Source organism: Pagrus pagrus (assembly GCF_965226575.1).
Source record: "Pagrus pagrus genome assembly, chromosome: 1".
Classification (NCBI taxonomy): Eukaryota; Metazoa; Chordata; class Actinopteri; order Spariformes; family Sparidae; genus Pagrus; species Pagrus pagrus.
Window position 1 is genome coordinate 33128393 of NC_140185.1, and position 15408 is coordinate 33143800.

A 15408-nucleotide genomic window follows, 5' to 3' on the forward strand; every position below is an offset into this window, starting at 1 on the left:
TCCAAGTTCCATCCTCACCTTCAGGATAATTTATGACCTGCCTGCCAGCCTTGAAGAGACAATATGCTTGATATGAAATGAAGTGTTCCAGCGGTGTAGGTTATAATTAACAGAGGAGGGAAGAAAGATGTGTGTATATAGAGTGGGATGTGTGTGCGCGAGGGGGGGTGGGGTGGATGGGCTGGAGAAAAAGGCAAAAGGATAGAGCATGTGGTGTGCGTGCATGTAAAATGAGCATGTGTGTGCGTTTAAACACGACGTACATTCCTTAAGTTAATTCGGTGATATGGACATTAAATAGCAACACCACAAACCCATTAAGTGGCTGTAACAATCTATACGAAAAAACAGCGGTGGAATGTAACTAAGTACATTTACTCAAGTAAATGTCCTTCAGGGGTAACTCCACTAATTTTTCACATTAAAGTATGTTTACAGGGCACTACTATTGCATTGCACTGTACTCGTAAACATGAGCCATAATGAGTGGTTGAAAGATAAATGCTCAATCAGTACAGCAGAACCAGAGATATCACCTTTTTAATTCCACACATTCTTTTCCCTATTCAAAACCTGGTGCCTACATTACCCACAATGCAACTTAGCCACTGAGTGACATCACTGGAGGCACTATCAGATACTACATGCCACAAACCCTTTATACTACTTTCTTCACATATGCAGAAGTACAAATTCAGTGTATCACAGAGGCAAATATTGTCTTTTTAACTCCACTACATTTGTCAGACAGCTTTAGTTACTAGCTACTTTTCAGATTACAATTGTTCATATCCTTCCTGTCAAGTGAAAACCAGGTATTTTAAGTACATTTAGCAGATGATAGTTTAACTTGAAGCAACAAAATGTAAGTTCCTCAAGAAAGATGGTTGATTGTTGAGTCTCATCACCGGATGGTCAAATAGTTTGGTGTTGGCAGCTTGGGTCAGACGCCAACCCAAGGCATCAGTATTTGACCATCTGGTGAAGAGAAGTCAAGTTTTATCAGCAAAATTCACTCAAAGTACCTGGTTTTCACTTGAAAGAAAGGAGATGAACAATTGTAATCTAAAAAGTAATCAGTAACTGAAGTTGTCAGAGAATTGTAGGGGAGTAAAAAGGACAATATTTCTTAAGGATGCTAATACTTCTCCACCACTGTGCAAAACACATTATAAACCTTTAGAAACATCTGACATACAGATTGCCTGTGTGTTTGTTGAGGCCTACACTTGGGAAATTGATGTAATCGTCTGTCATGGTTCTACTTGTGCTCATTAGCTCACTTAACCACACACAAACACTTTTTCACATGTGCAACATTTCAGCATTGAAATCCTAAATTGGCCTCCTAAATTTTCAACTTAATGTTTTAAGGAGAACTGCTATCCAACCGAGAACAAACAGGATTCAGATGAGATAAACTTTAATGACATGTTTTTGGTGAGCACACCCTCCACCAACACATAATGCTCGGTTCTTGCTGTTTGTTTCACATGCCTGCCACACATCCTCACCCAATCATGCTCTATCAGCTCTCTGGGATGTTGGGTTTGACCAGAAAGAATGTCCTGGTTTTTCTGACTACCAGTAAAACAGGCCCAAACCCATACACCCTCCCCTTTCTCCTCACCACATTGTCTTTTCCAAACACAAATCTTGTTTCCATATTAAAAAAGGCAGCATTTAATGGGCAACTGTCTCTGCAACAAGTGTGTTTAAAACGTCTGTGGGACTTTTAATGACACTTTTAACTCTCTCTTTCTCCCTTTCTGTGCCACATTGTGTTGCCAAGCTCTTACTGTGAAATGCATAATTATGAAATGACTGTTTCCATTAAAACCTGTGAGCAATTTAATGCTGTTGTGACTCAGTCAAGGATTACCAGGGTTACTTAACAAAGAGAGAGTGTGATACTGATTCTCGCCAATTGCGAGCCTTCCATTCCCACACCCAACCACAAAACGAGAGAAAGCATGTACCTCAGCAGCTAATTACTGACTTGTTTGAGAAGGCAGGCAGGATCGAGGTAAGTGCATATTTACATGGGTAGACCTTGTTTGTACTGTAAGTAGAAGGTAAGAAATCAGTCATCTTGTTTAAAGTACATTCCTGCAAGAAAAAGACATACTCTGAAGTACTGAAGTCCAGCCTGGGAGCTAACTAGGATGAGAGGCGATTGCTACGGCAACAGCAGCTGTGAGGCTCTGCTGAGGTCAGGACATGTCATGCATAACTGACTGATTGCTAAACAGGGGCGTGTGCATGAGAGAAGAATTCATAATTTATAATCAAGCACACGCATACACACACCTCACAAACACCCAAGCCACAGGCGATCTCGCTGCACGCATGTAACCGGTCTCAGGGACCACACAGACATGTTTTAGATAAAGACAGACAAATTAGACGACAGCGTCTTAGGCTAACCACTGCGCTTGCGCTAATTACAGGCTGGCCGGCGATGAAAGAGACAGATGACATGTACTTATTTGTTTTCTCCTCCAGTGCCCTGAACCAAGTAAACACAGCAATGCCAATGACGGCAAAAGTAGGTGGTACAAAGAAAAAGACATGCAGACAACATGGTGAGAGCACGGTTGTGGGATGAGCGTTCCACCCACCGCACACAGGTGTTTGCCCACCACCGCAGCGAGCAAGCCCCTGAGGTAAAGAGAAACAATGGCGCAAGCCAGAAAAAACTTTTGGCTTGCAACTCATGCCAAGGAAAACAGACTGAGCTAGCCCTGTCTGTTCTGCTTGCAAAACAGGCCCGCTGTTGGGGGGGTGATGCAGAGGCAAATGTTGGGCTGCTGTCTGGGAGATCTGATTAACCTGTCACCTCGGGTTGCAACTTACATCTCACAGGCCTGGTTGACAACACGCCCGGACCCACCTGCCGCGAACCAGAACGTTGGTTTGTGATGCCAGCCCCTAACACCACCACCACCCTTGCTAATTAAACCTGCTTATTAACATCTTGTTGCCACCTTTTCTTAACATTACCCCACAAACCCCTGTTTCCCAAACCCATCCGTATAACAGCCAGTCAGATTCACAAGACTGAAAGAAGGTCATGGATTGACACATTGCCTACATTCTAAAATTTCAGTGTTTTGTTGTGAAAGCTGAACAGATGATGGCTTTGCTAGAGGTCTTTAGGAATTAGTGCCACGCAACCCTTGAGGTTACAAAGACAGCGAGTTGTCTATGACACCATAGCATTCCCCCGCAATTTGGTATCTCCATTTTCTATCTTAAACAAGAGTTTAAGGAGGTCATTGGCCACATTAGACAAGGCTGTGGTCTGTCCATCTTTATTGTAGACACGACACTGACAATCTTTCCAACTCCCATCTGGGACAGGGGACCTCCATTGTCTGCAAACTCCCTGTCCCACCCCAATGCAGAACTCGGGGCGGGGTCTGTCGGGAGTAACACAAAGGAAATGTCACCACTCCCAGAATGAAGTGCCAACCAACGAAGGTCTCTCTCCCCCTTTATCTCTGTCTCTATGCGTCTCCACAGGGGTTGCAACTGGTAGCTGACATCACTGGTGGGGTCATCCCCGGCTGGGCACAGGCTCGGCTCTCTGGCCCCCGCTGGCCTTCGGTGACCCTTGGTTTTGATGACAGACTGGGCCTTTTGTGTAGTGGCGCCCTGTCCAGGTGAGGACAAGAGGGGACGACAATGGCAGGAAACATAAAGCCCATGGAGGCTGGGAGACGGACCTACGGGGTCATGGGTCAAGATGGACAGCTGAGTGATGAGTGCAGCTGTGGACACGTGGACCTCCTTCTCTGTCCTTTAGCTCTGCTTGCCATGTCAGCTGATGTTGCCTTTGTCTTGGGATAAAGACCTCACTAACTCTCAACAAGTTGGAGAAAAGTAATAAACACAGGCAACAGATGTACGACGTCACATATCCTGAGTGTGCAGCTTTAATAGAGACACCCGAACCTGTACGGTGTGAGTCAATACGTTGTCTTGTCAAGGGGGGGCTGGACATTTGCCTACAATTAGTTAAAACATTGAAATAGTTGCTATTTTAAATGAAAAAAAAAATAAAAAATCTGAAATAAAAAAAAGAAAGGGAACTACAAACATACTCGCCAGTTCTCCCTTAACATAAACCCAAACTGCTGCAAAATTGTAGTAGTTTTCACTGACATTTTTGCCACCTTATCTGCCCTCTCTAATCTGAGGAGGAGGTCTGTTTCAAAACTTGTAATGAATTACTGCTCAAGCCTATTAAACAATGAACATATGCGTGCCTACAAACTACAGTGATTCACACATTCTGAGCTGTCCAACTGTTTCCGATGCCAAAGGTCAATGGCTGCCTACTCTCCTACCGGCCCACACTGAGAGATGGGAGGACAGGGTTTGCCGAGTCATTCAGAAACCCTGCTTTGGGTTATAAACACCTCCGCCTGTCTCCCCTCTTCTTTTCTCCTCCGCAGAGGTGAGCTGGGTTTGCACTCTGTTAATCTTTCACTACAGGCCCGCTTGCTTTTACACTGGCCCGCTGGAGAACAGAGGAGGGGAATGAAAGAGGGGTAGTAAAGGACGAGAGTGGATAAAAGAGCAGGAAGAAAAAGCCACAGAGAGGGCCAGATGGGCACCTTCACAGTCCATTTATCAAACCCAATGTGGCCCTCCCCTCCCCTCCCCGCTGCTCTCATGTCCTAAACCCCCATGTAATTCTGTAATGATTTTCATTATCATATAATGACCTTACAAAGCCTACAGCAGTTTGCATGGTCAGTACAAAACTCGCAGCTGTTCCCTTCAGTGTTTGCTCGCCGCCTGTGACAAAGCTTTTTTTTTTTCTGTTGGTCAGAGAAGTGACCTCTAGGATCTGGAAGGTCATCAAGGGGTCACCTCATCCAGGGGGTACAAAGCTAGCCAAACTGTAATCCTACAGATTCAAGATAGCATCACACCAAGTCACAAGAAAACTGTTGGATTTTGTGTGTACCTAATCCCAGTGTTTGTCAAACAAAGAATCCTTCTTCACCTGTATTTGCATAGATGTGAAACAAGATCTATGCATTTTCAAAAGCTAATAACTCTCCTATCAAGTGTTTTGAATCTCTATAGTTCTGGTGCCACTGAGATGTGCCATTTCCCATCCTAATAGACCTGTTCCCTGGAGGTTGTGCCTTGCTCTTCAATCTGCACTTCCTGTGTGGCATACACAACTCCTCCGCTACGGTACAGTCACCCACCCACATAATAATCCATCTATTTTCAGGGCCCTCACGGGGCATTTACCAAAGGGACACGGAGGGCGGCATCTATCAAAGAATTCACCATGTGCATCTGGAAAACCCAGTTACCAGAAAAGCTCATAAGAATAAAAAAGCTCTCATAACTTCGTTGGCTCGGAGTGAATGAATGGACTGCTCCTGCTAGCGGGGCGAGCCGAAGCATCACTCACTCTGAGTGCCCATAAGTCACTTGTGAAGAACCACTGGTCACCAGGTCCAATTTCTCTTTCTTTCCTTCTTGCTGGTGCTAAAAACGCCCCGGAGGCAGAAAATGGCAGCTAGCAGGTCCACGTTCCAGCGCAGAGAGTGCTGCTTTAACTGGTGTTTAAGAAACAAAAGTCAGCGAGAAACTTAATCAATCAGTGCTGGTTGTTTATGTTTATGTGCCCCTAGCAAGAGTCATCAATCATGCTTTTTCTTTTCCTTTTTTCCATCCTTTTGCAAGCGTTATGTGCTGAATGGGAACCATGGAAACAAAAGGCGGTATTATGATAAAAGCCTGCCTGTTGCATATTGTGTGAAAACCTAATTAGGGTGCCCGTAAAAAAAGGCAGCAAAATGAATCAGCAAATTAATTTCAAAAATCCTCTTTTGTTGAGTGCTTTTTATGAAAATAAATGAAGGTTTGAATACATCTGGCGTAAGTGAACTAAATTGTGGAATATACCTCACTTCGTCTTTTAGTAGTATGCGTAAAGTAATGCAAACTTTTTCTTCCTCAACAAAGAACTAGCAAGGCAAACCTTAACCCTCATCAACAGCAGATCTCTAATCAGGACCAGCACGTCCCACTTAACATTGCACATAGCCATGTGTTTAGTTTTGTGTAAATGAGATCTGTTGACAGCCACTTGACAGGATGACCCCTGGTTTTCTTGTAAGTGGGGGGCATTGAGGGGGGGGGCGGTTAGGGATAGGCATTTAATGTGTGTAAAGGGAAGAGGAGGTATCAGGAGCAGCTGGAGTTCAAACATATTGTGTGGGATGCTTGCCCTTCTCCAAAACTAATCTAATCAGTCTTTCACTGCTGATAGAGTAAGCGTCTGTCTGCCCCGTCGACAAGGACTGAGCATTTCCTGTCCTGGTCTCAGATACTGGTTGTCAGGATCTTAGGGTGGGCTGAGCTATGCTTGGACATGGTTAGAAGATGGTAACATTGCATTGTGGGTGGTTGAGGAACAGGGATGGTGTGCTGATATTAGGTTGGGGGTGTGTGTGTGTGTGTGGCGAGATGTTTTCTAGCTTTCAGCACCTGCAGTTGGAATGCACTATCAGAGCAGGCCCTACATCGGAGTTGTGAGGCGGTGGGCGTCGACACTGCAAAGCAAGGTGTGTGGAAACAGCCTGTTTACAAGACTCATCTGGATGGGGCATTGCTAAGGGTCAACCAGGGGGGACTCAAAACAGAGGGGCGCCATGGAGCGATGAGGGCAACAACACTGCAGGAAGTGAACATATATCTTTCAAAAGAAAAGATGTTGCTTGCAGGAATTTGTAGTCCGTGGATTCTGCCCCCGGCTCTTTTGCTCTCTCTAGGCTCTGGATCATGTCTGGTCTAAAGTGTGCATGTTTGAGTACGTGTGTGTTTGTGTGACACCGAGGTCAAACCTGTCGATAAAGACAATAAGCAGTGAAACAAATGTAGATGCAGGTCTAGCATACATGCAGGCCAGTGTTTGTGTGTGTCCTTACTAGTGCTGATGGGGAGGGTGACGGAGAGAATGAACAGCTAAAATAACACTGACTGTGTTGTGTGTTTGTGTGTGTGTGTGTGTGTGTGTGTGTGTGTGTGTGTGTGTGTGTGTGTGTGTGTGTGTGTGTGTGTATGTGTGTGTGAGGCCCTTCTTTATCTGAATGAATGGCCAGTGTTTCTAATCCGTGCGCTCCCTTGCCCTTATCTGGAAGGAAGGAAGTGACCGGGCTTATCCAAGACACACGTGTCGTTGTGATAGCTGTGAAAGCTGCCAGGCCCAAGGACCACAAACAAACACAAACTACGACACAACATATCTGTTCAATTCACATCAGCTCTTTAGAAGAAATAATTGTCAATGCACACTGAATGAAAGTGGGATTAAGGTGAAGATGTATGCTTATTTTGCAGTTTAGGTGAGGACTGAATCAACTGGTGTTACTCTACTATTGTTCAACATATTAATAGCTGTGGTCCTCTTGAGCAAAATGAGCTATTATGCTAGGTTGTAACGTCTCCTTGTATATCATTATATCTATCCAAGCAACATGAATGCGTCAAAATCAACAAGTTTTGGTTGTTTGCCATTTTCCTTTTCATTTAAGGGGATGCTAATTGCTATTTTAGCAAATATGGTACCTTTCCAATTCGCCATGTTGCATTGTCATGTTTATACAGAAGCCTGGAATGGACAAACCAAACACTAATTTTTATTGTCCACCAAATGTGAGGGTGAGGTGAGGGGTATTCAGTTGTTTGCAATCTGCAACCTCTCTGCAAGATGCCACTTGATCCTACACACTGGACCTTTAATGGGTGATCCTCATACAACTTGACAATTTTCTGAGTAGCACACAGTATATAAGTATACAGTAATATAAAGCAGAATAGCTCATTTCAAAAATGAAAAATCCAGTGCTAATGCCTCAAACAGTGTTGTACTTTACCCGTCTCACACATTCTGTCAGGGATTTATTTTTTCGGGGACCAACGGAAGGAACAAAGTCTGTGGTACATTGTGTTACCTGTCTCTCCATGTCTGCCTTTGCTGGTGTCTGTCAGTCAGGGCAGACAGCAGGGTTTCTGCCATCTCCCTCCTCCCCTCCCCGGCTCGTCCCTCATCCTCCACTGAAGCCAGGAAGAGCATCGTCTGAGAAAGAGAAGCAGCAGTAGAAATTAGGGGCAGGAATGAAACTGGACAACTGGAAAAACACGAAATTACAGAAAAACTCAACCCTATCTTAATTTATTGCAACTTCCTTGAGTGAATACAAAAGAAAACTTGTCTTCTTTAAAGAGCAGCTAAAATGATATTGATTGGTCCACCGCCCACTACATCTGTGAGTAAGACACATCAAAACCTGTCCCCATCAAATCTTCCACTAAATATTAAACTGCGTGGAATCGAGTGGAAAGTCTACCTGAAGCAATTCCCCCCATCCTTGAGCCTCCATCCTCAGTTTTGAAATTTCACAGTACTGAGCCAAGACTCCATTATAACATCCCTGGGACGGCGACATACAGTAAGTCTAGTATAAAGTCAGTTTCACATCAGAGGATGGGCAAATTACACCCAATATTAGAGTGTGAGTCAATTAATCACGTCCTGCACAGCACAGTGTAATGTGTGAGTATCCCCCTGTTGAACATGAATTACAGGCCGGCTTAAAGTGTGACGTGGCACATCAGTGCTAATCTGAGACATCCTGGCAAACCTTCGCCTCCGAGTCCTCCGCAGCCTCTAAGCTGGTTGAGAGGGAGTCAAATGAAAAAGGATCTGGCAGCCCAAATTAAATGCAGCGCTGTCAGCCACACTCAAATCCCTCTTTCTCCCTCTTCTTCTCTACCCTTCACAGACTCTCTCCCTCTCTGAATATCCTTAAATGTCTTCCCCCCTCCTTCTCCCAGCCTCTGAGAAGTGATGGATCTGTAACTCTGACTGACTCTGACGCCTTGTTAAGAACAGTCTCTTCCTGTCACATCCACCAGTAAAGCACGTTCATTTCTTCCTATTACCAGTCACTCGCCTCCCCAGTCATCCAACCCTCTTTTCAAAAAACCCACAATGTAAGGGAACCTTCATTTCTTCTCCTCTCCCCTTTTTTAATCCCTTCCTGACAATCCACCTGTCTGTCTTACTTCATTGCAGATAGGCTTGATTGTCTGTGTGTGTATTTCCACAGGAGAGGAGTATGATTTGCAGGAGGAGTAATATGCTTACTTCCTCCACACCACACAGGACAGGTGTCAAAACACGTGGCGGCGTGTGACTGATTACAGCTGACTCGGAGAAGACACCAAAGATTGCGGTGACCAGGAGGAAGCGACACTGGCTGTACTCCCTATGGAAACTGTACCTTTCGGTTTGGATCAAACCTTGTCCTCGTGGGATGAGTGTCAGGCTAAGAAAGTGCCAGAAAGTGCATTCAGACTGTATCATCATCTCAGATGGTTGACATCAAATTGCCTCGCTGGCCGTGTCGCACAGTTTCAGTGTTTCAAGCTCGTTGCTGAAGAGCCCGCGATTCGTGGCTGATCTAAAACCAGCTCTGACACGATTCTGAGCTGGCTTCAACTCATCCCAAACCCGGCCTGGGAACAGAACTGAAGAGTGAGAAAGGAAAGACAGTGCAGTCCAATGAGTGCTGTGCTTAAACAAAACAAAAACATAGCCAATGCAAGCTAACCTGATGCACCAGATGGTTTGTTGCATAGTACCATATGGAAAGGTGAGGAACAGTTGCTTCCCTCACTGGTTGTTACACCTAAACCTCACCTGTAGCTGGAAGTAGTTCCTCAAGGAACACACGCATAACTTGAAGCCTGGCGAGATGGATTTGCCAGACGCGTCAACATGATCACATGCTCTTGCGGATCTGACAGCCTCTCAATGCTGACTAAAAGCCATATCGTTCGCCAACTGCCCATCATGTTGCGCACCTGGTTGTGTATCATAGCCCATGAATTGTTTGCCAATGAATGGCAAAACCATGAACCGACGTCATCAACACGGACTCTAATGCCTGCTGGCACATTAAAATCTACTCACCTTTTCCATTAGACGTGTTAAGCACACAGGTGACAACTTCTGCTTTGGCAGAGTGTTTACATTTGGCGGTCGTGTACACAAAAGCCTCTCTTTGTGTTTGTTCTAGGATCGTTTTTTGTGGGTAAAGGTGTGCCTCTAATAATGTGAATGTGTGTTGCCGAGCCTCCAACCAAAGAAAAATGTGCGCATGTGTGTTTACGTGTCAGAGTGTGTGTGTAAGATCTTGTGTTTAGAAGACCAGGTGCTGAGAGAGGCCTTCATGTTTAGCCACAGGCTGATCCCCGGGCCATGTAATGGTCGAGCCAAGCCTCGGTCAGCCACAGCAAGACCACAACCCTTTATCTCTGGGCCTGTGTTAGCACTAATCAGCCCCCTCTTTCCCTCTATTTACCCCCTGATGACAGTAGCTATCCTCAGCCTCCATCTCTCTCAGTCTGATGCTTACCACAGATGTCCCCCTGACCCAGGCTACATCTCGAGGTGAACAAGAGGACGAGGAGGTCCTGGGTACCTCCATCCCTGGTCCCCAGATCCCAAACTTAACCCTGTCTATTTTACTATACACAGGCATAAACATTTCCGGGCCTGTGCAGAAGCAGGGTAGGTAAACAAACACACAGCCAGGCTGAGGTGATGTTTTGGTTGGTGGAGAGCTGGAGTGATGATAGCGTTCCAAGCGAAGGCTGGCTGGAGGGCAGCCTGAGGCGGCTCACTAACACCTCGAGCCAGGACTGTATCTTAACACCAACAAGCATCTGTCTATTCCATCACATAGCAACATGTCACTCATTCAACACAGAATAATGGAACTGGAAGATTGTTTGTTGCTGCACACGGTGCAATATGGTGTACAACCCTCCAAACTTCACAGAGGAGCTGTCACGGGTCACGTAATAGCTAAGAAGTGCTCCAAGGAAGGAAGGTTAAAAAAAGATGCATGCAGAACTGAAGGTTTACACTCCATAAACCAGAGCTACTAGCTGACCACCAGAGTGTCTGAGAAACTGTTAACACCCCGTGAAATGCTTTAGAGGACTTTAGACGAGGACTTTCAGGGGACCCAGAGCACTCTTAAGCTCACTGGCACTCTCTTCTATGGGAAACATTTTATGTCTGCAGGCCACAAAAACAAAAAAACCCCACTTTTTTTAACTATTTCAACAGACATGGGTGATTGCATGACGAGAATAGACCATCAAAATGATGGGTGGTTACTTAAAAAGGTAGGTGGTGAAGACACTCACCAGCAACACCAAACACTCCCCAGGTTTTTGACTGGTGGCTGCTGTTAATTTTGCCACCATGGTGCCTCCGCTTCTAAGTGCACCTCTGTCTGTCAGACCGCCGACCTCCAAGCCTGTCTCCCTGCCACTAGCATGTGTAGCACTCAGCAACAGGCCAGCAGACTCTCCTGTCTCTGTGTGCCAACACGTCTGTGTGCCCATATGGAGGCAGGCATGGCCCTAAATAGTAATCTATCCTCCCGTTTGTGACTGTTGAACCGCCGCTGGGGGCTTTAACTCATAGTGATGGCATGCAAGCCACAATATCAGTTCTATATGATAAAAAACAGTATATTTAATGTATTATGGTGCAGTAACCTTTCATTCATGGAGCAATTGTGTGATTATTTGAAACGTACCCAAATGGATTGTTTGTTTAGGTCAAAATCCTCCTTCTTTTATCACCTTTGTCATGGTAACGTTATCTTCCTGGTGGCAATTTGGGATATGTCGTGTGATGAAAAGAATGAAATGTTTCTGTTCTAATATTTCTAGTAATTACCAGATTGCATTACATTTATTCAGCTGACACTTTTGTCCAAAGCAATTTACAATAAGTGCATTCAACCATGTGGATACAACCCCCCAAAACTGCAAGAATCATGCACGTACATCAACTTCATTAAATATGCTGAACTGCGTCAAGTGCTACACGTATGAACAATAAGAGATGAAGAAAGAGTTTCTTCGTTAGCTTTTGTTTTGTTTTCTTATTGCGAAACTCTAAAGATCATCAGACGTCATCCTGCTCCCAAGGAAGATGACTCAGAGTTCCGGTGGTTTCCATTATAGCCATCCATTTAAAGATAGATTTACACCTGAGATATAACACCAGGTAGTGTTGTCACGGAAAAAATGACAAAAGATTTGGGGGAATAAAATCGTATATTCTTATCAACAGATAAATATAACAAAGCTTGTACACTTTGTGTTAAGCAATATCAATAACCCCCTTTGTCAGTCCTGCCTTTTCCTGTTATTCCTCCCTACCTCTCCTTCCTCTCACTCACCTACATGGCGAGCATATTAGTCAGATATCTCAGGCTTTAAGGTTTAACCCTTTTTCTCCACATCTTCAGACACTCCACTGACATTTGCCAGGCTCAGCTCAAGCTCAGCTGCTCTGACATCTGATTTCATAGGCCTCGGGAGTGGGAGTTTGGCAGACTCTTAGATGCCTCCATCTCCCTCTCCCCTCTAATACAAGAAACCAATATCACTTTGACCGCTGGTGGAAAAAGGCATCAGGCACCTTGCTCGGGGTAATGGATAGCTTCTGCTCACTGATATAAACATCTAGGGAGCTGTGATCCTGCCAGGGCCAGCTCCAGTCTGGACAAGGGATCTGTGTGTGTTTGCTGCACGCCACCGCCGAGTTACTTAACTCTCCACCGGTGGAAAAATTATATTAGCCCAGGAAGAAATAAGGCCAGACCACATTCACTTTTCTGTGACATCACACTTGAAGTCATATAAAGTGTGTGTGTGCATGTATGTTTGTGTATATTTCTTATTCCTGCTGTCACATGATTACAGGTGGCTCAAAATTGAGGCATATCTGAAATTAAATTTGTTCAGTTTCCAATATGTAAGATTGGTTGATGACGTGTGTGTGTGTGTGTGGAGGGGAAGAGTGATAGGGTGTCAACACTGCTGGTTAGGGTTTTCACCCAGACTTTGAAACACCACAAACTTTGATATTATCATAGAGGAACCAGTAACGACAATTTGACAAGCAAGTTCTATTAAAATCGGTGCAACCTTGAGCAGTTCTTGCAACTGAAACTCACAAAAGCTTGAGTTTAGGGGACTGTTGCAACACTTCTTTGCAGAAACTCCAAACAAATCATTTTAACATCAGGGAAATCTACTAATGTATGTCAGCAACAGAATACGGCAGTAAGAGCTTTTTAAAGATAAATGTTACCTAATAAAGTTAACATTGAGTGTACTCTCAGATTTTAGAAAATCTGGAATGATCTCTTAAACATTTCCATCAAGCCTACCTAGATGTTTCTACGATAAAAGAAGATACTTTAAATTGTTTAAGATACCAACAGATTGCTAGTTTGACTCTGTGCATGTGTGTATTTGTCGGTGTGTTTTCGAGTGTGTTCTCGCAGTCTCCGTGGTGAAAGAAGCCGAGGCCTTTCTGCCAGATTGACCCTTGCGGGGTCGCGGGCACCATCAATTATGTCAGCCAGTAAAATGGGCTTTGCTACACACAGCAGATTATATGGAGTGTAAAACATTAGAAAAATGTGTCTGAAACATCAGAGTAACATGTTTGAAGTGACAATGGGTTGGGGGGGTAGAGACACTCCCCAGAAAGGGAAGACCCCTGACAAGTGATTTTGTTTGAAGGCATTGTAACACACTCAAGTGGGCAGGGACGCTTTCTATGGCCCCAACGGCAGTCCATCTTCTGGGCAGAATACAAGCGGGATGGAGGGACATATGCTTTCCACAGGGTCAAATGAAGCAGAACTCACAGGCTTTTGTGGTGCTCCCTTTTGGTGACGAGAAGAAAAGGCAAATCTGTTGTTGGGTTGTAGTCCAATGGGCCCACAAATATCTCATAAAAACTCACCGGCCTGTTTCTTGGGAGGCTTTTGTCTCCGTCTCATGATAAGGAGTGTGGATCCATTCGGCCTTAATGGCTAAACCACATAGTTCTTAGTCTGAATGAGCTCTCCAGCAGGCTGGGACGACACACACACACACACACACACACACTTGTGCAAACTCCTCACTGGCTTGGCAAGAATGCCTCATCCATCCATCACAAGAAAGCTTTGAGAGGCGCTTTGACTAATTCAGGACAATGAAGACAGAGCTGGACAGAGATGTTTGCGATGAGCGTGACACTCAAGCACCTTCTGCTCTGTTAAAACCCCTTTACTCTCTTTCAGTATATGAAAGCCGAGTCTAGATTCTACCTAGATAGCAGATTGTGATCAGCACCTCACTCTCCTGCCAGTAAAAAGCTTTTTGCTGACTGGGGCCAAAGCCAGCCTTTATAAGCCCCGGAGTTACAGTGTAACACACACTGCACCATACTTCAGGTCTTCAAAAATGCTAAACCAATAAAAAGGGTTTCCATCCATCTAGACACGCTTGCAGAGAGGAATTTTGTTTGAGAGGGGGAATATGCCTGCAGGGGCTGAAATGTGCCGCTAACAAAGTTTTGATTGACTACAAGAAGTCTGAAGTGCAGTGATTCCTCAATTTTTTTGCATCTGGCTGAAAGACGCGGAGCTGCTGCTGCTGTGAAACTAAACAGGCCCCCATATATGTCTAGTCTGACATCAAATCTGAATTACCTATGGAGTTATGGTGAAAAAGAATGACTATGTCTCAAGTAGAAAAGATTAGGATCTCCAAAGTTGCAAGTTCTCGACCCGAAAAGTTTACTTTATCAAAAGGCCTGTGCAATATTAGCCATAAACAACACTGGGTTTTATGGATAAACTTGGGAGTTGCAGGGGAGGGAAAGAATAAGACAATATAATAATGTTTGTTTGTGATATTGTTTCAGATTTAATTTATGACTGATGAATTATGTGCTTAAGTTAAAACTACTGGGTAATCAGTACATTTTCTGTTGCATCGTTCTACCTCAATTTCTTCAAAGCATTAACAGTAGTGTGTTTAATCTGCTGCTTCCCTGTAGCTCTGTTGTGATTAAACTGGCAGCCTTAAACACTCTCTCCACACTTTGCAGCTATACAGTAATAGACAATGGAGCACAACATGACGCAGTTACATATAACTGGATTATGGACTTACATTCTCTATAAGATACCATCTACTTCAATCTGCCAAACAAAAAAAAGTTACATACGCTGGCAGTTTTTGTGCTTATAAGCAGCACATGCTCTAAATATAATTCCACTGTGGAGTATATTGATATAACCTGATTAATTAAAGTGAATTAAAAGTGAGTAAAGTGCACTTTGGATTGAGTTGAGCATCATGTACCTAATTATTGCAATTAACTTCTTTTCAAGACATATTTATTTTCCTATTGTTTGTATTCTTGGTTTAATCTTTCCCAAAAAAATAATTGTAATGCTGTTCAGCGGCCAACTCTCACAAAACTGTTGCGTGTTG

The 15408-nt window shown here is 44.2% G+C and overlaps 1 protein-coding gene across 1 annotated transcript in view; it reads right to left on the reverse strand.

Moving 5' to 3' along the window:
* Nucleotides 1-15408, reverse strand: part of fto (FTO alpha-ketoglutarate dependent dioxygenase) — a 128661-nt gene that overhangs the window by 64402 nt on the left and 48851 nt on the right. Inside the window, exon 8 of the mRNA XM_084358004.1 lies at nucleotides 7989-8113. Within this exon, the coding sequence (XP_084214130.1) occupies nucleotides 7989-8113 (125 nt within the window). The remainder of the gene's footprint in view (nucleotides 1-7988; nucleotides 8114-15408) is intronic.